The 26,972-nt window shown below is 33.7% G+C and overlaps 1 protein-coding gene across 3 annotated transcripts; it reads left to right on the forward strand.

The window, feature by feature from the left end:
- Window positions 1-9,182: 9,182 nt before the first annotated feature.
- On the forward strand, window positions 9,183-23,792 carry LOC130236605 (prosaposin-like). 3 transcript variants are annotated; one of them, XM_056467342.1, is made up of 13 exons: window positions 9,183-9,309; window positions 9,944-10,008; window positions 11,143-11,217; window positions 11,663-11,677; window positions 15,353-15,475; window positions 15,646-15,759; window positions 17,929-18,009; window positions 19,361-19,544; window positions 20,877-21,019; window positions 21,112-21,192; window positions 21,805-21,915; window positions 22,048-22,109; window positions 22,321-23,792. In XM_056467342.1, exons 1-12 carry the CDS (start codon window positions 9,249-9,251, stop codon window positions 22,081-22,083), a joined length of 1,089 nt encoding a protein of 362 aa, XP_056323317.1. In that variant the 5' UTR covers window positions 9,183-9,248; the 3' UTR covers window positions 22,084-22,109; window positions 22,321-23,792. The 3 variants fall into 3 exon arrangements, with proteins under 3 accessions (XP_056323317.1, XP_056323318.1, XP_056323319.1); XM_056467343.1 differs by having other exon boundaries at window positions 20,880-21,019; XM_056467344.1 differs by lacking the exon at window positions 11,663-11,677.
- Window positions 23,793-26,972: the final 3,180 nt, after the last annotated feature.

Below are 26,972 nucleotides of genomic sequence, written 5' to 3' on the forward strand. Positions count from 1 at the left end.
GGTTCCTTCCTCTGGGAAAACCCCTGATTAATAAAGGGACTAAGAAAATGAATGAATGATTTAGATCACAGTGCAGAACCAAAATATTAAATATTTGTCATTTTGACTTAACATTTGTCATCTTTTAATTTGTTCCTCCATCCCTCAAAACACTAGATTTGACCCATTTGTCAACAAGAATATTAAAAAAAATCTATACATAAGATAAGTTAAAGGTTTAAAAAGGAAATTTTGTATTGTGTTGTTTAAAATGGCATTGCAGAGGAAAAACCTTGTAGTCTTTATGTCAGCATTGCCCAAATCTGTTCAGAATCATTCAATCCTTTTATTTGCTTCTTCAGATTGTAAAGGAAGGCAGATCTCTAAGAGCTTTGCACACCCTTGCTCTACAGTAGCTGACAGTGATTTGTATAAAAAAAAATACGGGTTTTATTTATAATAAACAATCATCACCACTGTAAGTAGGTGACTGGAAATGTTTAAAGGTCAGTAAATGATAACAGAGGTTTTTGCGGTGTCTTTGTCACAGTTCAGTGTCGTTTTACAGCAGTCTTTGCCCATAAACCCTCTGCAAAACATCCATAAAAGCCGTTAAGGGAAATCTTGTCTTGTAGGCTAGTAGGTAATAATTTCCTTGCATTAAATAAGTGCAGTTAAATGATTCGTCGCAACTAATCACAAACAAAATAATGTTTTGGTTTGATAATAATTTTGTGCATACTGTGTATAATTATTATGGACACATAAATGCACCTATCCATGTACACATGTACTGAATACAATTAAATATTGATGCATATGTGACTATTGTTGGCGACATGGTGGCTCAGTGGTTAGCACTGTCACCTCACAGCAAGAAGGTCACTATTTTGAGTCCCGGCTGGGCCAGTTTCTTTGTGGAGCTTGCATGTTCTCCCTATGTTGGCGTGGGTTTCCTCCGTGTACTTCGGTTTCGTGATTTGAATAAACTAAATTGGCAGTAGTAGATGAGTGTGTCTGAGTATGTATGGGTGTTTCTCAATACTAGGTTGCAGCTGGAAGAGTATCCGCTGTGTAAAACAAAAAAATGTTACAGTAGTAATTGTTTAGTCTTTGTTAATGTTATGCAAATACAACTGTTCAATATTAGTATGACCCCAGCTCAATCAAATGTAATAAACAGATTCAGCTTCTGATTTGAAGGTTGTGTTAGTGAGTGCTGGAGTCTCTGAAGTGATGTTTATGTGACACCATTCATTCATTCAGTCCCTTATTTATAAGGGGTCGCCACAGTGGAATGAACCACCAACTTATCCCACATAAGTTTTACGCAGCGGATCCCCTTCCAGCTGCAACCCAGATACTGGGAAACACCCATACACTCTCACAATCATACACACTCATACACTATGGTCAATTCAGTTAATTCAATTCACCTACAGCGTATGTCTTTGGACTGTGGGGGCAACTGGAGCACCCGAAGGAAACCCACACAAACACAGCCGGGATTTGAATTAGCGACTTTCTCGCTGTGAGGCGACAAAACCGTTTTGGCCATTTATTTACATCACAGGTGTCACACTCAGTTCCTGGAGGGCCACAGCTCTGCACAGTTTAGTTCCAGCCCTAATTGAACACACCTGATCAAACTAATTGAGTGCTTTAGGCTTGTTTGGGTGTTGAAGCAGGGCTGGAACTAAACTGTGCAGGGCTGTGGCTCTCCAGGAATTGAGTTTGGCACCCTAGATTTACATGATTCTCATGTTTTGGGGGCCTGAAATGCAAACTTTTAAAAACATGCTCCAAAATGCACGTTTTAAAAAAATATACAGCTGTATTCTGCATATAAACTACAAAAAGTGTGATTTGTGATGATACTGTAATGATGAATGTAAATGAAACCAAACAATTTAGAGGATCTAAATTACAAACCTACAATATCTCTCCATGATGCTGAAGTAGCACACAAGTCAAGTCAAGTCAAGTCCAGCTTCATTGTCATTCCGCTACATGTGTGGACATACAGAGGAAAGAAATGTCGGGTCTCGCAGGACAATGGTGCTACATAATTAATCATAAATACAAACACAACACTGGACATAAGAGCTATATCTAAAAATTATATATATATAGAAATGCATGTAAGAGGCTAAATTATTCTATGCGTTTGTTTACATGACAAAACATGTATTTTTGACTCAAGAAGGTCCATACTGGCTCCAAAGGCAGATACTGATAAGATCAGGGCCTGGTGTGTGGACTTTAGGGGTTTTACGATGTGGTCTCATGTTGATTGGTCAGTTTGAATGTCTCAGCATTTGGGCTTTAGTCACATGGTCAAGAAAGATACAAAATAGGTGGTAAAACACTGCTCTGCCTCTTTTTTTTTCCTGGCCTGTCTTTTCCTGGTCTGCTTTCCTCCTCTGCTACTCTCCTCCTCTGGAGTCTATCTTCTCTGACTCTACTGCAATCAGGCTAACTTCTGGGCCTGCTCTCTTTGTCTCTCTCTCTCCCTCCCCCTGTGTCTCTCCTTCTACCTCTGGTAACTTTAATTTTACATTTAAGCTGGGTACAATTTATATCATATGTTTTATCATTTCATATTTGATCATTTTATACAGTTATTTTGTAACTAATTCATTTGTAACCATAGAGAATTATTGTCATTAAATCATCTCATTTTCAAGTATTTGTGAATTACTTTTGATTTAACATCAACACTTAACTGTTCCATATTGCAATACAATACAATCACATAATATCAACGCTCTCCCACATTTATAGCTATTAATACTGCCCTTCATTCCATTTTTGGTAAAAGATTGCCCATTCGGCAGAACTACAGTTCGAACAGCGGTGGTTTTAAAACCCAATCTTACATGCATAACTAACATATACTATAAGATACTTAACTATACACGTAAGACAGGCTACACAAGTACTTTTAAATGAGACTGAACAAGGATATTGTGTAAAAGAGGTATTTAAGGTTTAATTTTGTGCAAAAGAGTTATTTAAAGTTGAAGCAAGCAGTGCAACATGACTGTGGTACATTTATAGTAAACATCATTTTCCTGCTGGTGTTCCTGCTGGTGGTCCGGTTGGGATTTTACTGGGCAAATGAGAAATGTGTTTAAATAAAAAATAACTTGCATGACACATCAAAGGGTGAAAAAGATGCTTCTAAAACCTGACTTTTACATCATATTGTAAATGAGCAACGTAAGTGTGCGTTTGTCTGTAAAAAAGTCAATATCAGCCAGAGTTATGAAGAGTTTTGATAACTTGTATTTATTGCTTTGGAGAAAAAGGTGAACCAGATTCAATAAGGAAATGTGTAAGCTGTCGATAAAAAATATCAGACACATTTTATGTGCTCAATGACGTAAATAGGTCTTTTGAAAGGCAGCCAACAAGATATGTGCACTTTTTAAAAGATATTCTGTGTAAATATCCCAGTAATAAATAACTACACAGTGCTATCTTAATAAAATCTGATTGTTTTGGGAAAAAGCATAATAAATGTTACATTTTTTTAACATTTTATTTATTTACAATTAATTTTAGACATTTAATATTTTTAACACAATCTAAGTTAGCATTTGACTGACTAATTGTATTTATTTATATTTATTTTTGATGAATTCCAATCAAAATATGTGAGAATGGAGCAATACGGAAAGTGCAGAATACTGATCAGTAGTTATTAAGTTAAGAAACTGAGCAAGTTAGTACAATTAAAACACTGTCTAAAGCACTTTATATTTCATAGGATCAAATGTATTAACCATTTACGTTCTCATTTTTCTCATGCTTTCACTCAATACATGATCTTACTCAGTATTTGCAAGTGTAAAATGTTTCACCAAAACAACTGAATACATCATTGTTAAAGTTTAATAGTGAGTTCCAGAAGTGCACCAGGAAACAGAACTTAACCAAAGCTCACCCTCTGTGCTGTGGAAACAGCGGTTTGACTTTTGTGGTGGAGTAAACGTAACACATTATTTAGCTATCTATATATTAATATGCCCTGGATTTCCATTGTCAATTTTCATTGTCTCATACTGAAAGATGTAGTGGAAAACCTTTGTGTTTAAAAATACAAATTCATTTTTGAATATGAGGGCCACCATTATTTCAGACGTACAGTGCTTGATGTTAAATGGTTGCACTCTGGCTGCCTGATATTTTACATTAACACAACTCAAGAAATAATAACGGTAATGCTTTACTTGAAGGGGTGTTCATAAGACTGTCATGAAACCTTTTTTAGTCATGACATTTGGGAACGAGATTTTATGCATTAAATGTGTTTTGCGCATTTATGATGTTTTAAATGCAAATGACATTGTTTGTTATGACAACTTGACATAAACAAATACATTACAACCAGTCTTGACTACCAAGACAACAAAACTTGTCATAAATCTGTCATAAACATGATTATCATGAGGCATTATAATTGTCATTAATATTTTTCAGATCACTTTTTCAGTGGAACGAACTGTGTTTGCCATTAGAATGTCTCATTAAAAGTGTCATTACTCTGTCAAACTTTTTTAAAGAGCGTCATTAATATTTGATGACAATTTAATGACAAAAAAACGTTAACAATGCTGTTCTAGAATTCATGACATTTATAATGGCCTTATGACAATCTGTTTATGACAGATTTTTGACAAGTTTTGTTATCTTGGTAATGTCAAGTTGTCAGGACAAACAATGTCATCTTTGCATTTAAAAAGCACATAACTGAGCGTTACAGCTGTCATAAGCATGTATAAAATCTCCTTCACATCCATGACAAGTGTTATGTCATGATTGCAAAGTAAATGAGTAAAGTGTTACTGCAAGAACAATTCTGATGCCACATTGTGCTGCTTTCATTTTAATTTTAGTTATTTTTCTAAATAGTAGAAGAGATATTCTCTCTTAGAAACAGGAGAGATGAAGATTGCTTTGGTGGCTGACACAAATTGTGAAATTGTTTACATCCTGCTCATTGTGGAATTTAGCTAATACTCAAGAAGTTGTGGGCAAATAATAAAGGAACCAGGGTATACGACCTGCATGACTTAACATAGGGGTGACACAAGCTCAGTGGTTAGAACTGTCACCTCACAGCAAGAAGGTTCCTGGTTCTAGTTGAAAATTGCTGTGTGCGTTTGCATGTCCTCACCGTGTTCGCATGGGTTTCCTCCAGATGCTCCGTTTTCCCTCACAGTCCGAAGACTTGCCCTATAGGAGAACTGAATAAACTAAATTGGCCATAGTGTATGTGTGCGAATGAATGTGTCTTGGTGTTTCCCAGTACTGCGTTGCAGCTGGAAGAGCATCCACTGCATAAAACTTATGCTGGATAAGTTGGCAGTTCATTGCACTTTGGAGACCCCTGATGACTAAAGGGACTAAGCTGGAGGAAAATGAAATGACTTAATATAATGTAATTCTTGATGCTAATATTACAATCAGCACACCATCACTATTCGATACTCTACACTTTAAACAATATGTCGTCTTTGCTGTTACTTTCTGTAAGGTTTGATTTCAAAAGTTTTACATTTACTTTACTTTAGTGATCCTTGTATTCCCCCTGCTGGCCAGTTGGGGTTCCTCCATAAGTCTGTATCACCACTGAACATGTTTTTAGAAAACAACATTAACTGATGGCTATCAAAAGTAAAAAATAAATAAAATTACCTGTTTATATTTAACACCTTTGGGCTGATATAACTCATGGCAAGAAAGCTTACACAAGGTAGAAATAAAAAAAATTGCCCCAACCACCATACCCTATAAGCTGCATACAGTGTGTGGTGAATTACTCCAGACCACATGCTACAACATACCATTCGTATTTACTTAAATTTAATAGTAACATTTGGTATGTGACAACCATAAAACCAGTAAAGGCGTCTCTTTCAATAAATAATTGTGAGTGTTTTACTCTAGTCGAAGTTTAGCCTCGTTTTCCCTGAATGCAGTAACTTAGCTGTCATCAGTGTGTCAGTGATAAATCTCACAGCGCCCTCTATTGGTGAAAATAAACACTGCTATGCAATCGCTCTTGTTGGTGAGGCTTTTTTTTTTGCGGTGAATTTGCAGGCCTTTCTTATGTTAAAACTCTGGCATAATCCAAATTTTCAGCGGGAACTTGCATAGTCAGGTTTGTCAACGGATTTCCTCCTCCTCTATCGGTTACTATTGAAAATAGATAGGCAAAAATCAGTATTAAAATTCCTGTACAATGTCAACATTGTTGCGATAGGATCGACCAATCATTGATAAAAAGTGAATGCTTAGGAATGTCCATGGTTGTCATAAATTGTATTTTAATTTAGCAACTAAAGTTTTGAACTTTACTGATTCACACTTTCTTCTTTTTTATCTTTTTCCCTGAAGAAACATGCATATTAGCCAAAATATTAAATGTCAAAGGTGTAACTTTACTGAGTAATCCAATATTTTTGGTCGGAAAATGAGACTTGGAGTTAAATCCTTGGAGGAGGATAACAATGTCTTTAGAAGATTCTTATTTGTTGTATTATTATTATTATTATTATTAAGATTAAATGTAATAGCTAATTCCGGGGCAGTTTTTTTTACTGTTCATTGTTCCTGAAAAAAAAAAAAAAAAAAAAAAAAAAAAAAAAATTAAATTGAAAAACTAATGTATATAGAGTGTGCTTCCTTTGCAAAACCCTCATTACAAGTTAGTAAAATAACAGTATATACCATTGGTGATGCTTTTAGAGACTTTTAGATTCTGGTTCATTAACTTTAATTTGGAATTGACATTTTCAAGATCTAATACAAGGCCCATAGATATGGATCCCTGTGTTACATGCAATTGTTTAAATAAAGGGAAGAATTTCACTGTATATCGTACTGTGCATGACTGACATTTGACTGACAAGTTTTTTACCTTTTCTACCAACATTAGAAAAGAATTAAACAATAAAAAATGTTTATTAATAATGCCAATTAAAAAGGATTTTGAGAAAACAGTAAATCTTTACTGTTTAAAAAGTTACAGGCATGCATGGGAACTTTCAGAAATTTAGTGCAATTTTGGCATTCCAAAACACTTTGTAAAAAGGCCCGTCATGATAAAGACTTTTTGCTGTCCAGGATATTGTCACAAAAATTGTTGCGATAAGACATATTATTGCCATTTTGAGAGCATATGTCACTGGTTATACAACACTATAATAATGCAAACACCCTTAAACACTTTCAAGGGACAAAAAAACCCTTTCATTCTTAAGGTTATTTAGATTTGATAATCTGATGTTAAAACAGTAAATGTCCTGTTATGTATCCTTTTAAATGTCCTACTCAGTAAATGTTGAATTATAAACATTGACATTGGTGAGGTAGAATGTAAATGTATTTGTAAAATTATTATACTGTTATTTGTGAATTTGGAAATATATACTGAAATACCACAAAATGATTGAGGTCATGTTCAAGTGTTGCACGATAAGTCAATATATATATAGACTATTGTGACAGACCTATAAAAATGCTTCTTCACATTTTTGAACCAACCCTATTGGCAGCAATAAGATACCAACAGATTTCAACAGGCTAAGTAATCACTGTATAATAAAATAACATGCTCCAATCTATCTACTTCACCCTCTACTTTGGCCCCAAATCTAATTTCCCTCTATGATTTTTACTATTTTGGCTTTCCTTGTAATTTCTGTAAATATTTCCCTAGAACACAAATGTCCAGATTAACATTTTTAGCTGGGCATTTTGGAGAAATAAGGTGCACCAGAGTTCAATAAGGAAATGTCTAAGGAAGTTGTCGATAAAAATATCAGATTCATTTTATTTGCGTAATGACGTAGGCCTACGTGCTTTTTGAAAGTTGACATGGAATGACCCAGGAGTGGATTTGTTTGAAGTTTTGTTTCCCCAGAAAATACAAAGAGGTGTGTGTATGTGTGTGTTTGCGTACCTACTCCTTACCATATGGAGACCAAATGTCCCTAGAAGTATAGATAAATAAAAGATAAGTTTTGACATTGAGGAAATGGCTCATAAATCACACAAAATTAAGTGTTTTAAAAAAGTAAAAATGGGTTGATTTTAGAGCCCTGCATGGGATTTAAATCTAAGCCCTAATCCAGCCCTGGCCTGAGACGCACAGACTGTAGCCCTGCCCTTGTCCTTACAACTTATCAAATTTTTCGTCAAACAGCTTATACTGTTACAGCCAATAAAATAGATCAGATTTTTATATAGTAGAAAGTTGATGTTTTCTCGTTTCTGTTTTTTTTTTTCTGAATAATTTAGAGAAATGTTTGGAGTTTTTTTTTTTTTTTTTTTAAATGTCAGTTTTAGATTTTTAAAGTGACATTGATATCCAATCGGTATGTGGTCCAGTTGGCCTTTACTTGACCAGTTGGCTCATCAAAGTTGTCACAATTTGAAAAGTGGACCAGAATTTTGCCTTTCCTATAGCATTTTTCACAGCTTTAAATTCACCACAGGTAATATTTCTCTTTATGTTCTCCATTGCATGTGGCTGGAAATCTCTATGCGCAAGGCATCACTTCTGGACCGCATGCATTAGATCTCATGAAACTTTTTTGGAAGTTTTTTTAAAGCAGGCCTAAAGCCTGAAGCCCGGCCCTAGGGGCATAAAAAAGTCGCACCCCAATGGATTCGGGCTCAAATGCAGGGCTCTACTTGATTTTAGGAGGGGGATAGAATATACAATATGTAAAGCATAAAAATTGTTGCGTCTATGGGAAGTCCCCATAAAGATAGCTGTAATAGTGCACGTGTGTGTGTGAGTGTTTGTATGTGTGTACACAAAATATGTGTGTAGTTGCCAGGCCATTTCCATAGTTTCTGAACAGCGTTTAATATGTTGCTATGTATTTACTAGGGTGTTTTGGGTGGTTAGGCAAAAGATCACATTCCCAGGTCTTTAGATACACTTCGGGTCCTTCCGTCGGTTTAAGAAATGAAAAAATATCCCCTCATTCACCAGGTGTTTTACAATGAATGGTCTTGAAAATGACAAATATTGGTTTTACCTGCCTTTATATGTCAGATAATGTGATTAAGCAACATTATTTGCCTTCTCATGGGCGCAGTGAAGGGTCTGTGTTATCGCATCTGGCTGGAGCTCTCAGGGCGTCAGATATAAAGGGTAGTTCCTCTTTGAGCTGAACCTTCCTGTCACTATATACAGGGTCAAATGTGTGATTTTTACATTAGTTCTTTTACTTGAAGCAACTGAAAACATGACCGCCTTCAAACTAGAGCTGCTCTTCCTCACCGCCCTGCTGGGTATTCTGGGTTCAGGTAATTGAAATGTTAAGATGATATTGATATGTTCTGTCTGTATGTGCATACTCATTTATAGAATGATTGTTTGTTGGTATTGAAAAACAAATATGGAAAGCAGTAGTGTAAGGAAATCTAAACAGATTTTATTGTTATTACCTACAGCGTGAGTGATTTGATGAACCAAATTTAATAATATAAAATAGAAAAAGCTTAATTCAAACTACATAAAATACGTAATAAATAAATATTTAATTATTAAGTATTTAACAATTTCTTTTACATTTAATAAATGCCGCCTTGATGAACAGAATAATTTTATTTAAATTAAAAGATTAATAATAAAACAAGTAGTGTAAATCTGAATTATAACAATATTATAGTACATTACATTACATAATCATAAAATTACTTCAAGATTAATTTTTATTTTAATCATTTTAGGTCTGAATATGTATATTGTTTCCATTTTACGTTAATCTCTAACACTGAATGATGTTTGGAGATTGGTTTGGCCGTATTTGGTGTTGATGATATATTTTACTTTTCTTTGTAAATGTGTTTTGTAGAAGGAACCGGTTTTGACATAATGAAAACATCTAAAATAGTTCATTGTAGGCTTCTGAAAAAGTGTTTTTATTTTTTATGACAGTCAAAACAAGGTCTGTTGATGCAGCAGGCTTGAAGAATGTCCCGAAGGGTGTAGATGACACTGTGGTGAGTTTAGGAATGTTATATGCTTAGCATTTTGTTTTTGTTGCATACATAAATTAAACAAAAGGTGACTCAACCCTGGCTGTCTGCATTTCACCACTGACTGAACTTAGGTTATGTGTGATTCAGACAGTGTGGGTTTTGTATTATATTTTTGTTTTGATTGCATTGTGGCACCTTGATTTCTGCCATGTTATCTTCTGATGATGATAGTTAAACTTTACAGTTCACTCAAAAAATATTTTTGCTGCTTCAAACTACTTATTTAAAATGAGCTAAAATTGCATTATTCTTGAGATTTTTTTGGGACAACTTAATTTTTTAATGTTCAATCCATTTTAATGTATTAAGTTAATTCAATCGATTTGTGTTGGGACAACATGAATGAATACATTTTTTACAGTGTTTAACCAATTTTTATTGACATTTCAGTATTTTGAAAAATTAAACAAACTGATAATATTATATAAAATTACAAACTGCTTTTATTTAAGTCAAACTAAAGAAAAAAATATTAATATAGATAATACCCTGCTCTGAGAGTGTGTGGGTGTTTCCCAGTGCTGGGTTGTGGCTGGAAGGGTATCTGCTGCGTAAAACACATGCTGGATAAGTTGGCGGTTCATTCCGCTGTGGTGACCCCTGATGAATAAAGGGATTAAGCCAAAAAGAAAGAAATGAAATACCTTGCTCTGCTCATATTTGAAACAGAATTAAAATTTCACAGGAGGGCTAATAAATTTGCCTTCAACTATAAATCTATAAAAACACTGAAACTGCACTGGCTTTTGTATCTAAATGTACCCAAACAAACAATATAGCATTTCAAACTGATAAAAAAGGCTAATAAAAGTCATTTTATTAAATGTTTCATGTGATGCTTGTGTTAATGTCTAATACAGATGCCTTCAACTGATAAGAGAAAATAGAAGTTGTCATTTTCATATCCTTAAACTCCTTCACACATCACCTGAAATACACCAGCCACAAACATTTAAGAGCCCCATTTAAGAGTCTCACTTCTCCATTTTTGCACCCCTAAGATGAAACATCTGATTAAACCGTAATCATATATGGCAGTGAACTTTAGGTCTTGTGCTGTAAACTGTAAAACTGTTAATATGTTTTATTTTTCAGACAGGTGACATGTGTCAGGACTGCACTCAAATTTTTGAGCTCCTGAAAGACCTTGTTTCCAATATTGATTTTCAGGTATGATCAGACACAGACACAAATACAGACGCACACACACACTCTTGTAAATGTGGTTTATGAGGACATAGGCATAATGTATTTTATATTTTACAAACCACCTATTATATGGCTCTACATTAATTTACTGGCAGCAGTTTGACAGTAATTTACTGTAAATCAGCAAGAATCTTGTATTAACATTTACAGCACCCATTATCTCACTCTTATGTAGGATATTGTATTTCTTTACTGTAAAATGTACAATAATTTTCACAATGCAACTTCAATACAGTAACTAACTGTATAGCTGTTCTATAGTAAAATACAGTTCATATTACAGTTAAATACTGTGTAGTTTACTAAAATCGTTAAGAGTACATATATATCCAGACAAATGTTATAATGAATTTAGCACATGGTCTCTTGACTGATGTCTGAGATACAATGTTTTACCTTCATCTAGGAGAAACAGACTGAGGTGAGAGCGTTGCTTTCTAACACTAAAAAAACCTTCATTTACAATCAACATTTGAAGCTTTTGAAAAAAAGAGGAAGTCTTGAAATGATTACAGCTACTTTTATCTCTCAGATTTGCATGATTTTTTCAGCATGTTTTAAAGTGGATTTCAAATAAATGAGGAACTTGTTCTGAAAAGCAGAAACGGGTTGCTTTGAATCTTTTCATGGTGCCACTTTTTTGACTTCTGTCACACAAACGTGGTGAATTTGGTGTGTGGGTTTCTCACCTGACAATTTTACCAGCATCTTGCTCAGATATTGTCTTTCAACAAAACTGGTATTGATACTAATACATCCGTCTTATATATAAAATGAGCTTTGTTTACAGCGAGAATGATTAAACCTGATATTTTATCTTCTTAATCCATTCTGTTTTAAGTTCAATAGACAAGTGTGAAAAAATTATGATTAACACAATTGATGTTTGCATACGCGGTAAAACAAAAGCTATATCAACCCAAATTTAGGTAAAATATGGACAATCCCAATTGGTGGTCTATCACGTTTTTAACTGAATGTTAAGCCAAACTGAAATCAAAATTTAGGTTAAAATGATCCAGTTTGTGTGTATAAATAATAACTGTTTTAAAAAAAAAAAAAGGAGATGAGGCTTTGATCATTTTTAGTGATGCTAAAAGTTGATGAAATACGTAAAGTTTCTTTAATGTTAAAAAAACACTAATGGTTCATGGGTTTGTCCATGTGTTTTTCCCAACTTTGGGTTGTAATAATACAGCCGAAGTGACTGAAACTATTCTGAAACGACTGTCATTTTTATGGTAGTTGTTACTTATTTCCTAGAATATTTTCATTTGGTTATAAAGTCTTTTAAAGTTTCATTTGACTTTATTTTGCTGTAACGTGGGGTCTGAGACAGTATTAGAATCCATATGCAGAAGTTTTTATAAAGAGTTTAGGCAGAGACATCAGTGAGTAAACAGGCGGAAAGTCGGCAACACATAAGCAGTCCAATCCAGTCAACAAACACAGGCGCAAATCCAGACGACGTAGTGAGAGTGCAGGCAGAGGTTCAGTATAACAACAAACAGTCCAAAACAGAGCAAGAGGGCAAAGACAGATAACGTACTTGATCAAGGCAGGCAGGGTCATACACAGGCAGGCAGTCACGAAAGTCTCTTGGAAAACGCTTTGTAGTGCAGGTAGACTGGCAATACTTGGCCAGGAAGCATGGCCTGAGCTCTTGCTAAAATACAGCACAAACAGGAAGTGACTGCAGAGGAAGCGGAGCTAAGTCAGTAGTTGGGCGAGGGCTCCCTCTGCTGGCATGGCATTACATTTGCCCATTTGATTTGGTCATATTATAAAAATGAAATGAAATAAATCATACAAAAATAAGTAAAGTCTGGACAGTTTATTTAAATAAAAAAAAATTACTTTAACTTTAGAGCACAACACTATTCAATATATAATATAATATATTAATATAATATAATATAATATAATATAATATAATATAATATAATATAATATAATATAATATAATATAATAAAAATATAATATAATATAATATAATATAATAAAAATATAATATAATATAATATAATATAATATAATATAATATAATATAATATAATATAATATAATATAATATAATAAAAATATAATATAATATAATATAATATAATAAAAATATAATATAATATAATATAATATAATATAATATAATAAAAATATAATATAATATAATATAATATAATATAATATAATATAATATAATATAATATAATAAAAATATAATATAATATAATATAATAAAAATATAATATAATATAATATAATATAATATAATGTAATAAAAATATAATATAATATAATATAATATAATAAAAATATAATATAATATAATATAATATAATATAATATAATATAATAAAAATATAATATAATATAATATAATATAATAAAAATATAATATAATATAATATAATATAATATAATATAATATAATATAATATAATATAATATAATAAAAATATAATATAATATAATATAATATAATATAATATAATATAATGTAATAAAAATATAATATAATATAATATAATATAATAAAAATATAATATAATATAATATAATATAATATAATATAATATAATAAAAATATAATATAATATAATATAATATAATAAAAATATAATATAATATAATATAATATAATATAATATAATATAATATAATATAATATAATATAATATAATATAATATAATAAAAATATAATATAATATAATATAATATAATATAATATAATAAAAATATAATATAATATAATATAATATAATATAATATAATAATTATTCAACATAATATAATTGAAAATGTTATAAAAAAGCAAAAGAGAGTTCACCCGTTTTTAAGTTCACTTAAATTAATTTTTATAATTATGCACAATATTCATTTACTAAATAGTTTTTAAGGCAACTGGTTTACTCAACTTTTTTTAAAGTGAAGTCAGATAATCTCTTTAAAAGCAACTGGTTACTCACATTTTGGGCCAGCTTATAACTTTAATCAGTGATTAAAAACAATACATTATGATGTATTTTACAGACCTTTTCTACAGTGTACAATTTTGAGGTAAAAAGTTATGAATACCTGCTCACCCACTTCGAATGTTATTACTTGATTGAATAGGCGTTATCAATGGTTATCAGCTGATAGGCTCATAAGGCTGTTATCATCCATCCACATGGTTAATCAGTTATACTTATAGAAACGACTCCAGATCCAGATCTGTTTTAACATTACTGTTACGGTTGGGTTTAGGGTTGAGGTAGCGGTAGACGATAATAAAATACAACTAATCGAAAATATTATAAATAAAATAAATAATTCTCGTTAACTTCTGGTCACAGCCATATGTGATCTATAGCTGATTAACCATGTGGATGGATGATAACAGCCTTTTGAGCCTAAAAGTACACTGAAAAAAGTGTTGCATGCAAAACTGTTGCAAACAATTTATTTGTGTTGAATTTAAACAAACAAATTAAATTGAGCAATGTTCAACTTAATTAGTTTGTTTAAATTCAGCCCAAACAAATTGTTTACAACCACTTAACGTAAAAAAATTTAGTAAATCCAAGGAATCATCTTTGAATAATTTTTTTCAATGTAGGAGCAGATGTCCCCTACTGACCTATATGTATCATCTGATAACCACTGATAATGCCCATTTAATCGAGTGATAATATTCAAATCGGCCGACCTACCTCTAAAGCTTACCATCAGTTTGCCATAAGCGAATTATATGAAAATGCCCCCAAAAACATCAGTTCATCCATATTTGCCAAAAAGTCATATTGTTTTAAATTCTAATCAGATTTCTGTTTTGTATTTTCTTCTCATCAAATCATGTTGGCGTGCATATGGTTTAAAAAAGGGTTTATCTTGTGGCCTCATTTGAGAAATTTCATTTTAAGATGGACCAAACAGACATTACATCAAACCAAATGGCATCTGTAAACAAATGACACAGAAGCTTTTCTCAGAACTAACCTTTTTTCTTCATTTTGGGAACTGAAGTGAACATTTATTGTATTGCTTTACTTGTCTTGGTATTTGTATTTTTATCCTAACATAGCTTCAATGCATTATTTCCCCTTATTTAATAGGCCAGATTAATTGCAACCTTTGAACAAGCGTGTGATAGTTTGCCTCCTAAATTTGCTCCAATCTGCCACAATCAAGTGGACAAGATTCTTCCTCTGGCCATGACCTTCATCACCAACTTCATGGTAAAAAAGTTTGCACACATATATTCAGACTAGACCATGCATTTGATCTATAGGACAATAATATTGTGTAGTTTAAGTGCTGCAATAACTGCATATGGGTTTGAACACTAACATACAACAATTGATGCATTATTAAATCTGAAGCATTTCTCATCAATCTCTCACTGTAGAATCCCTCTGAAATCTGTACTTATCTTGGACTGTGTGGAGGCCATGACAGTGGCAAGATTAAAGACCTGCTGCTTAATCATATGTCGAAGACTGGAACAATGCCAACTATGAAGGTAACATTTACAGGAAGTAGTTTATGTGTTGGTATAAACCATGCTACTGCTATGGCAAGCTGTTTTATCACCCTGGAACACAAAACTGATGCTCATTCATTCATTCATTTTCTTGTCGGCTTAGTCCCTTTATTAATCTGGGGTCGCCACAGCGGAATGAATCGCCAGCTTATCCAGCATTTGTTTTACGCAGCGGATGCCCTTCAAGCCACAACCCATCTCTGGGAAACATCCACAAACACTCATTCACACTCACACACTACAGACAATTTAGCCTACCCAATTCACCTATAGCGCATGTCTTTGGACTGTGGGGGAAACCGGAGCGCCCGGAGGAAACCCACACGAATGCAGGGAGAACATGCAAACTCCACACAGAAACGCCAACTGACCCAGCCGAGGCTCAAACCAGCGACCTTCTTCTGCCTACTGCACCACTGCGTCGCCCATCAAAACTGATGCTGCACTGGTATATTTTTGTCAATACAGTGTATAGATAAAATTATTGATTTTTATTTTATGCCAAAAATCTATTTATTATTAATAAAGATCATGTTTCATAAAGACATTTTGTACATTTTCTACCATAAACATATCAAAATACATTTTTAAATTAGATATACATCACAAAAAGCTTAATTTGGACAACTTTAAAAGGAATTTTATGGAACAAAATCATTGCCAAAAGCATTAAAATAAAAAGTTTGTCGAATATCTATAGGTGAAAAACATAATGCTTTGAATTGCCTTTTGAATATTATACATCGTATTTTTAAACACAGCTTAATATTTTGGAAGTGAATTCTTGAAGGTGAATTATGAAGTATTGAATTTAAGTATGAATATGTGTACAAAATATTTTTTGTTGAAATATTCACAGCTTAAATGAACAGCTATGTAAAATTTCGGGACAAACCCTGGCAGTTCATGTCATTAAAATGCAATAACTTGTTAATTCCAATGCATCATACATATTTTTTTGTAGTTAGTGTTATTTGACAAGCTTTTTATTTCAATACTAGTGGCATTGATTTTGTTCCATCAAATTTTATCAACACTTAGGTTTGTTTGAACCCTCAGATTACAGATTTTCACATAGTTGGATCTCCGCTACCTATAGTCCTAACAAAGTTTTCATTCATGAAAAGCTCATTTATTCATTCATTCATTTTCTTTCGGCTTCGTCCCTTTATTCATCAGGGGTCGCCACAGCGGAATGAACCGCCAATTTATCCAGCGTATATTTTACACTTCCAGCTGCAATACAGTATTGGGAAACATCCAAACAAACTCATTCACTCACACACTATGATAAAGTAGTAGTTTATTCGATGCACCTACACCGCGTGTCTTTGGACTGTGGGGGAAACTGGAGCAACCAGAAGAAACCCACGCCAACACGGCGAGAACTTGCAAACTCCACAGAGAAATGCCAACTGACCCAGCCGGGACTTGAACCAGCAATCTTCTTGCAGTGAGGCGATAGTGCTAACCACTGAGCCACAGTGTCACCAAAGGCTCATTTAATCAACTTTAAACATTGCATACATTTTGATTAGCAAAAAAACAATTAGGATTTTACACTTTGTGATCCAGCGTCACCATGTTAATGCTAGTACTTACTTTTAGATTTTAGTAACCTGACTATTAAGTCCTACAGTTTATTTATTATCTAATTGTGCTTGCTTTTTAGACACTAGTGCTTATTCTTCAGGTCGTGATTTATGAGGTGAATGGATTATTATGCATAAAACCAAGCTTAGATTTAAACAAAAGAATTAGATTATTAGATTATTATTATTATTACTGAAATTATCTGAATTTACAAACATAATAGTTGCACATGTAATTTGTTACAGGAGAATAATGAACAGTTGTAAAACTTCTCCCTCTTTTCTGGTTTGTATTTTTTGCTCGCAGTGCCTGAATCAATGCTATTTCAAAGTAACACTTAATTTCTAGCTCCTCTTGGCATTATTTGCCACTTTATCATGAATGGTTTAAACCCAGTAGTAAAAAGAGTAGATATAATATTAGTTGATGTCAAATATTATTTAAGTCAATACAATTATCTAAAATTTGAATTATTAGACATTAGTATGTTATGTAAATGAAATGTTAAAATGGCCTGCCATACTACTGGCTGTATTTTTCTGCTCTCTAACACAGATGGAGTCGTCTGTCCAGTGCTCTGTTTGCACATACATCGTCAGCACCCTTGGCTTTCTGTTCCCCAAAGAGAGGACTCAGGTAAAATTCACAATCACATTACACAAGCTATATACATCTTATTATAGAAGATTTTTTCAACACATTTCTAAACATAATAGTTTTAATAACTCATTTCTAATAACTCATTTCTTTTATCTTTGTCATGATGACAGTAAATAATATTTTACTAGATATTTTTCAAGACACTTCTAAACAGCTTAAAGTGACATTTAAAGGCTTAACTAAGTTAATTAGGGTAACTAGGCAGGTTAGGGTAATTAGGCAAGTTATTGTATAACGATGGTTTGTTCTGTAGACTATTGAAAAAAAATAGCTTAAAGGGGCTAATAATTTTGACCTTAAAATTTTTTTTAAAAACCTAAAAACTGCTTTATTCTAGCTAAAATAAAACAAATAAGACTTTCTCTAGAAGAAAAAATATTATCAGACATACTGTGAAAATTTCCTTGCTCTGTTAAACATCATTTGGGAATTTTATTTTAATAATTCTGACTTTAACTTCAACAGAATATATATATTCTGTGAAATTCAAACGTAGCAGGTGTTCACACTACAAACACTAAACAGCACCAGGAATCCTTCCATCATACACACAAACTAAATTCACATCATTATGCTCTAATAATCTTTCTTGTCTTTAAAGAAGTACACATAACACACTAATGGCTGAGATTTTTTATATTACATTTAAATAGTAAATAGATCCAAAAATAGATTTGAAATCCACTAAATTGGAACTAAAACTTCAGAAACTTGTAATTGCAATTAAATTAGCCATTAATGCTTGTCGGTGAAACTTTAACAGTGTTTCATATTTCAAGAAATTATGAAATCACATATAAAGTTGATCCTAAATTTGGGTAGAAATAGCCCTATAAAATTAATTTCATATGAAAACTGTAAAGCTTTTTCATTTAATTATGATTAACATGTAATTAAGTGTCTAAAAACATTATATTGAATAAGCACCTAAATGTAATATTTCAAAGTTCATTATGATCCTCATTATGATTTCAAAGATCATTATGATCCTAATACACTTTGTTAACTATAAAAGCATCAATACATTTTAAACCATAGTATGTTGTTGTTAGTGCAATCATAAATTTGTTTTTGACTCAGATCCAATGAAACAGCTGTAATTGTTCATTTTTCACAACAGAAATCAAAAGCATTGCATTGTGGGATCCACTCCACCATACTGTGCTTGGTTATACACTGCGCACTTGGAAATGCTGCAAATAATCTTAATATGTGATGAATGCAAACCTCAAAATTATGAATTTATTATGCTATTTTCAAGACACACTGAGTTGGAGTTCATATTAAATACAATTGTGAAATCCTTGTTTTATTTGCCCCCCTGTAGAACATCATAACTGTCCTGCTTGAGAGTTTATGCAAGGAGTTTCCTCCTCTGGTTCAGCCACAGTGCAATAAGTTGGTTGGAAAATACGTCCAGATGTTGGTTGACATGCTGCTAAACAACACCTCTCCTAACTTCATATGCACTCTGCTCCGTCTTTGTGAAATATCTGAGCGTCAGATCAACAGTAAGAGTTTGGACTTAATTTACCCCCAATTTTACCCCCAATTTGATACTTATTTAAAGTGTTAGTTCAATCAAAAATATAATAATTATGTTAACAACTTCTCACCATCTCACCCTCATGTTATTGGAAGAACAAATTAAGATATGATTTGGTTCCGACTTGTTCAAAATCTAGAGAAATACCGAAAAAAGCATCCTCAAAACAGACCATATGGCTTTAGTAGTTTGATATCGGAATATTATCTAGCTACGAGAATACTTTTCAAAAACAATACCTTTTTCAACAGTTTCTTGCTCTCTGTGTCAGTATAGGCAGAGCGTTAATGAGCTCCCTATACTGACACTGAGAAGAAACATGACTTAAGTATTTTGTTTTGTATTATGTTACTGTGACCGACGTCCACCAAACAATTTCAGTTTTCCCAGAACATGACATCATTAAACGGTGATAGTGCAAAAAAGAGCATCAAATTTCCGGACGGTCTTTTATTATTTTGTGCCATAAAACGTTATAGGTCAGTCATGGTTAACAAAAACATGTAGCTGCAAACATAAATCATATGAACAATCACTATTCAGTTCACTTCACTGTTATGTGCCAAGTTAAAAAAATTTAAATTAAATGACTCACTCAGTCTAATCAAGCCCACAGTTACCTCTCTGTCATGTTTTCTGACTAACTTAAAATCGATTTGCTTCTGTCTCCCGCTATCCTGATCCATTCGCGCAGTTTCCTCTTCTCGAGATCTCTCTTTATCAGGCTCATTATCAGATTGACTCGTGGTTTTAAAAAATGAAAATATGCGTGACTGCCGCTTTGCCATTTTGAAAATACAAATATTATTTAAGTGGGCCACTATACCATTATTTATTTTTACTGCTCACTGTGCGTGAAACAATCACCAACCCATGAGAGTGATTGTAAACAAGAAAGCAGATTGGCTGAAAATATTGTTGAGGGCGTATAGTTAATGGTGACTTTTGCTTTAACTTGCGCATGGTGACTACCGTCATATGTGTGTGCGCACATACAATCCACACATGCAGCCTTCACTTGCACTCATTCAGATTCTCTCTCTCACTCACACACACACAAACACTTGTAGGTTCTCACCACGCACAAGTAATGCCAGATCCATTAAAATGAATACCGGAACGCAATTTTTCGGAACATGATCCGACTCAAATTAAGCACTGAATGGTCTGTTTTGAGGCTGACATGAGGGTGAATTAATAACATAATTAGGTGAACTAACAGAATTTGAATTTTGGATAAACGACCCCTTTAATTGGTTGGTATCTGTTTCTTAAACCCCATCTTTGTTTTAACCAGCAGTTCCTGCACTTTCTAACTGCGATTCCTGTCTTACACTGGCGGTTCTTACTCAAATGCATCTGGGCTCCAATGCCACTGAGCGCCAGGCTGCTTCTTTCCTGGACACTGTCTGCCAGATCAACCCCAGCGCCATGCCAAAGGTGAGCCATCAGTTTGTGCCTTTGAATTACTCACCTTTCAGTGTCCTTTATCTGTACGTTTATGCATTTCCATTTCTGCATTTCTTTTTAAGTGTGAGACTTACATTCAGCGTAATGGAAAACAGCTCAGTCTGTTTCTGAGCAAACAGCAGGGGGCGCTGGACACTTGCAAGGTACAAACTATATTTTTTACAGTTTATGTGCATCTCTGATTTCTTTTTTTATATATTACTGCCATTGTTATAAACAATTTATACAGCTAATTAAAAATCTAAATAACTTCTCTCTGTTTTTTAATGATATTTCATGCATTATGGAAGACCGTCTGGGCTAAAATTCTTCAAACAAAATGGATTGTGTCAACATACACTGTTTGATAAAGCTTTAAGTATGACAGCCAATGATATTGCAGTATTTATGCATATGTGATGTAATTGTGAATTGGGATGTATTTAAACAAACATGAGACGTGCTGTCTATACTAATAAATTAAGCTTCATGAATAATGACATTTTTAAAGATCAGACATTGTCAACTTAAAAAAAAAAACATTCAATGTTTCCAAATAGACATCTGCTGTACTCGCTGTCAAACTGCGCACATTGAGCCATTCAAGTTCCACATGTTGCTGTAAAAGACTTTTGGCCCCGAATGCCTTCCATATAAATGAACATGAGGATTCTCTTTGGCATCAAGCGAAACTATACAAGATTGTAACGTTTTCAAAATTCACTATTAAATTGACTCTACAAAAAAAGTCTTTTTCTGCTTTCTGGACCTTCTAGAGTGCAAATTTGTGCCCTTCTGATGATAAGGATTCTGTGATTTCCGCTGACCCCTGTAGTCTCGGACCAAAATACAGCTGCAGAGACCTCCAGACTGCTGTCAAGTGTGAGGTAAGCACACTGAAAAGCACTGTACATGAATAATTATTCAAATAAAACATAGCTTTCTGGTGATCTTTATCTTCTGTAATAATTTCATATTAATAATTTTATGTAATTCTACACATTATAAACCTTCTACAGGCAGTTTCCTTCTGCCAGAAGAATGTGTGGGCATGAATCTGTTTCAGCTGTGCTTACTAGAGGTAAATGTCTATGAAGTGTGATTTACTGAATAAGATTGTGAAAATGGGACATTACACTCCGGTTAAATAGTGCAAACTTTATCCACACAGAACACTCATAATCATAACTAGTGTATGTTTAGCATGCCTTATAGCAAATATGAACTTGAAGTCAACATTTAAACCCTTTATTGATTGATTTTTGAGCATTGAAACTTTTTTTCTCTTCCAGAAACAGAGTCTTTCCAGCGTGTGTGTTCTAACAGCATCTTTGCATTAATAATGTAACCCTTCTGAAAGGCTGATGGACTCATTGGACCAACTCTACCATCCCCCGCCCCACCCCTCCCTTGCTGATTTTTTTTTTTTTTTGTTATATATTTTTCCGTGTTGAAAATAAGGGTCACAAGACATAGGCTTTGATAAGATCTTCAGCAAATAAGATACATAAAACATTCTGGGGCAATTGCTATTTTAACAAAAAGCAATACTGTTTCTTGAGCAACATCATTGATCTTGCGATACATTATCAGCTTTCAGTCGCTTGTGCAAGCTTTTAAGAAAGGTCTATTCAAAGATCATTTACAATAATATCTTGAATTTGAATAATAGTTTTGGGGGTGTGTAAACATTTGAGCAGAGATATTGTAAGTTTTTAATCGAACAAAATTATGTATATTGTAAAAGTATATTTACAATGGTGGTGCAGGAATGACGTCAAATATTTTTTGTCAACATATGGGAATTAATGTCGTGCTAAACATAACCCTATGATACTTTGTTTTGCTCAGCGCTAAGAAAGCATTTGATCACAGGAATGTTTGTACAGACTCTGCAATTTACCGTCACGGCGATATATAATAAACCATAGGTCTCAAACTGGATTCCTGGAGGGCCGCAGTGCTGTTTTGCTCCAACCCTAATCAAACATAGCTGTTCCAACTAATCAAGGTGTTCAAAACTACTAAAAACTATTAAGCAGGTGTGAGTTGGAGCTGGTTGAAGCTAAACTATGCAGTTGTGGGCCTCCGGGAATTGAGTTTGAGACCACTGTTAAAAAAAAAACATTGCACTACTATTATTCTTTATTTTATAAAAAAGAGCAGCTGAGTGCATGTAGAAATCACATCATGACACTTTCCTAAAAAACATTGAATGCTTCTAGTCTTCAACCAGTCCTGTAATTGGCATCTCAAATTGGCAATAAACTACAGCCTAAAAATAAATGTTATGCATTTACCCCCACTTAACCAAAATCTGTCTTTTTTTGTTGAGCTGCTTTGAGTTATGATTATGCTGTAAACTGGAAGCCATTGCATTTTTCCCCTAATGTCAGTGACCAGAACTTCTTTATATCATTATTTTGTGTTCAACAAAACAAAAAGAAAGGTTCAGGCCCAATTTAAGGTGATTCAAATTTTCTTGCACAAGTTAATGACATTAGACATGGTCTAAATCTACAACTAAACTGTCTTTAATATTTGATCAGCTGTCCTTTAGGAACACCAGTATAACTGATCAATTTAACATTAGGGCATTTGGTGGCCACAGAATATCTCACTGATATACAACTCACTGGTTTTGCTTTTTAAAAATGACTCGTCGTCTTGAATATCTCATTTGGCATTATCAACGCATGTCTTTTTTTCATAAATTCTGCATTTACTTTGTTTGAATCAATAAACAACTGCTTTAAGCTGTGAATGGTAGGGTGTTTGCTGTACAAATCACATGATTCTTGGCTTCTGACCTACAGATCACTGATTTCCTCACCTGAACATTTCTCCTTCACAATGACGGATGTGGAAAACATCTTTGTAATTTTCTCCATTTTAAAAGTTAGTAAGTTTGCTGAATGATCACTATGTTGTGATTCAGACTTGGTATTGTTTGAGCTATATGATTAAGCTTAAATTAGATCCTCGTCATTTCAGAGAACTCTAAACCATTGCAATTCCAGATATACAATACTACAAGGCTTTAAAAACAGTTCCCAATAATGTTTATTTGAATAACATTTCAGTGATCAAATGCACTTTGTACTAGGGCTGTGCGATTAATCAATCAAATCGGAATTTGAAACGTTGCAATTAGTTAAAAATCACAAGAGGCTGCAATATAAAATATACATGTATATATGCAAACAAAAATAACGAATAACATCTGAGGTGAAGTGCTTCAAAACCAGTCCGCTATATGCTTCAGAAAATTAAACATGCTCAGGGGTGTAGCGGACATTTTAAATGTGGGGGGTGGGGGGCGGCTATATGAGATTACACGTTCATATAGTTATTAATCACCTGTTTCTAAATGGTCTGTCTCTAAAAGTGAGGGGGACAGATCACCCCTGTCCCCCCCCGGTTGCTACGCCCCTGAACATGCTAGACTTACTGCTATGGTGTCGCAAGGTATCGCAGACACGGTATCGGTTGTCGTGAACTATACCACATTACACGAGAGGAAACGATTGAATCGTGGTTCACGACATCCATTTAGTGTCAAAATCGTGTGATCTCAGCGGAGCTTTATAACTAGCCAATTGAGTAAGCACACATTTCTGCCCAATCAGAATTGTGCAACTATGTCCACAATAAAAATAAATAAAATAAAATAAATTAAAAAAAAACAAAACAGTAAAGCGCAGACAAGTGGCATAATGGCGTCTGCTGCTTCAGATGCATTAATTAAGGACTAATAGTCTAATTAATATAAAAGAAGCAGCAGCATTTATAATATGGGAATATTTTGGTTAAGTCACAGACACCGAACAAAAACACTTATTTTTAAGGGTGCTTTCACACTTAGTTCAAATGCCTGCACCGTACCCAAATTCCATTGTCCCCCCTTTTCCACCTTCTCAATTGGTTTGTGTTCATGCTGCCATTTTTCCTTCTGAACCCCGGCAAAGAGCTTAGAATGACCAAAAGGCTACACTCACAAGAACATTCTCATACCCGTTAACCCTCCTGGTTTTCCTGGGATTCTCCCGTATTTTACAGTTCTATCCCACTGTCATCCCGTAAAGGTATTTTCCCGTATTTTTAATCTTTCTGTGAAGAGCCAACCCTCCCTCTATGCAACCCATAGTGCTGAACCACCAGGGGTCACCCCTTGGTCTTAAATGTGAATCAGTTCTGTGGTTTCATTTCATTTAGGCATGAAAACACTTTGAAATCAAAACGGCGCGATTCATTTCCTTTTCATTACAGGTGCCGTTGCCCCTATGCAATCCTCAAAACAGTCAGTTCATGTAATGATGCATGACTGTCAGCTGATGCGCTCCATAGTGATCCATAGAAATCACTATTTCCCAAGCGGATTCTGTAACTTACATACGCAATTTGATGCTGAGCTCAAGTGGATACTGGGTTTTGGGTGCGTGTATGAACAGACATATACACGTCATCATCAATAATAATGATGACAATAATAATATTAATAATGGTGGTTAATTCCGCTGTGGCGACCCCAGATTAATAGAGGGACTAAGCTTAAAAGAAATGAATGAATAATGATAATAACATCTAGATCAATCTTGTTGGGTTTTCTTTTAAACACAACAAATTTTGTTTTAAATAAGCATAAACAGTTAGGAAAGCAATCACATGCTTTCATTATACACTGAAAAAAAAGTGTTGCATGCAAAACGGTTGCAAACAATTTATTTGTGTTGAATTTAAACAAACAAATTTTAGCAATGTTCAACTTTGTTTGTTTAAATTCAGCCCAAATAAATTGTTTACAACCACTTAACGTAAAAAATTTTGTAAATCCAAGAAATCATCTTTGAATAATTTTTTCCAGTGTAGAGCTGTGCATTTTTAAAGTGACACCTCTGTTATGTATACAGAATGTTTAAATTATGATAATAAAGATGAATGAGAATTGATAACTTGATTAAATTTCTTTATAATAACTAATAATTTTAATGAGCTGAACTGTTTGCTAATTCATTTGCAGCTTTTTCTAACGTATAATTAATATATCCTTTGTAAATAATAATAAAAACGTATTACTGACCGTTTCAGCAGTTTATTTACAATGAAACCGCTCCAGATGAACATATTTAGCGTTTTGTAGTGGGGGGTGGGGGGTAATCCCTTATTTTCACATCCCAATGTTGACAGGTATGCATTTTATTGCAACAGCAGCACCCAGCAACAACCCTGGATTCTGCCATTTTGGAGTGAAAGTGATCGGCTGGCCAATGGATCTTATTGCTGTCGCTATGGCAAGCAGGTGCTTTGTTTATTTATTTATTTAAAAAGCGCATTAAAGCTGAGATACAACAATACAGCACTTACTAATCACAATCATCAGCACTTTTAATAGTTTATTTTACAGACTTATAATATGCTGTTCTATTGGAATGTTCATTCCAAAATGGCCGCCGCGCCATCTAGTGGCTGTTTCTCAAATCGCACTTGTGTCGCCTCTTGGTGATTATATGCTCTTTGACCCCGGTACACTTGCGTCATCGAGCTGCTACGGCTGTTGCTAGGTGATGGTCACGAAAGCAAATCGCCAAAATGGAGACGTATACACATCGTGGCGCAAAGAAAATATAAAAAAAATACTATAAACTTTCAGAACATCACAAAGTGTCTGCAGAAGCTGTATTTGGAGGAGACAAGCAGACATTATCACGGTGTGTGCCCTGGCTCAGACCTGCTTGTCACCAAGGTACGTTACAGTACGTGACACACATAGGCATGGGAGGATAACAATTTAAGGTATACCGCGGTTTAGGAAAAAAAAAAAGTCAAGGTTTTCTGCAATATCGTTCCTAAGGTATGTGCACGATTTTTAATTTCCATTTTTTTTAGGACAACAGTATCTTTAGCAGAAAAAAAATATCCAAAGATGCCACTTTAAATTGTAAAG

Source organism: Danio aesculapii, chromosome 10, assembly GCF_903798145.1.
Source record: "Danio aesculapii chromosome 10, fDanAes4.1, whole genome shotgun sequence".
Lineage (NCBI taxonomy): Eukaryota > Metazoa > Chordata > Actinopteri > Cypriniformes > Danionidae > Danio > Danio aesculapii.

Coding starts and splice junctions, on each gene's coding strand:
- LOC130236605 (XM_056467342.1), top strand. CDS start 9,249: ATGACCGCCTTCAAACTAGAGCTGCTCTTCCTCACCGCCCTGCTGGGT. Junction 15,476..15,645: donor CCTTCATCACCAACTTCATG/GTAAAAAAGTTT, acceptor CTCTCACTGTAG/AATCCCTCTGAAATCTGTAC. Junction 18,010..19,360: donor TCCCCAAAGAGAGGACTCAG/GTAAAATTCACA, acceptor GCCCCCCTGTAG/AACATCATAACTGTCCTGCT.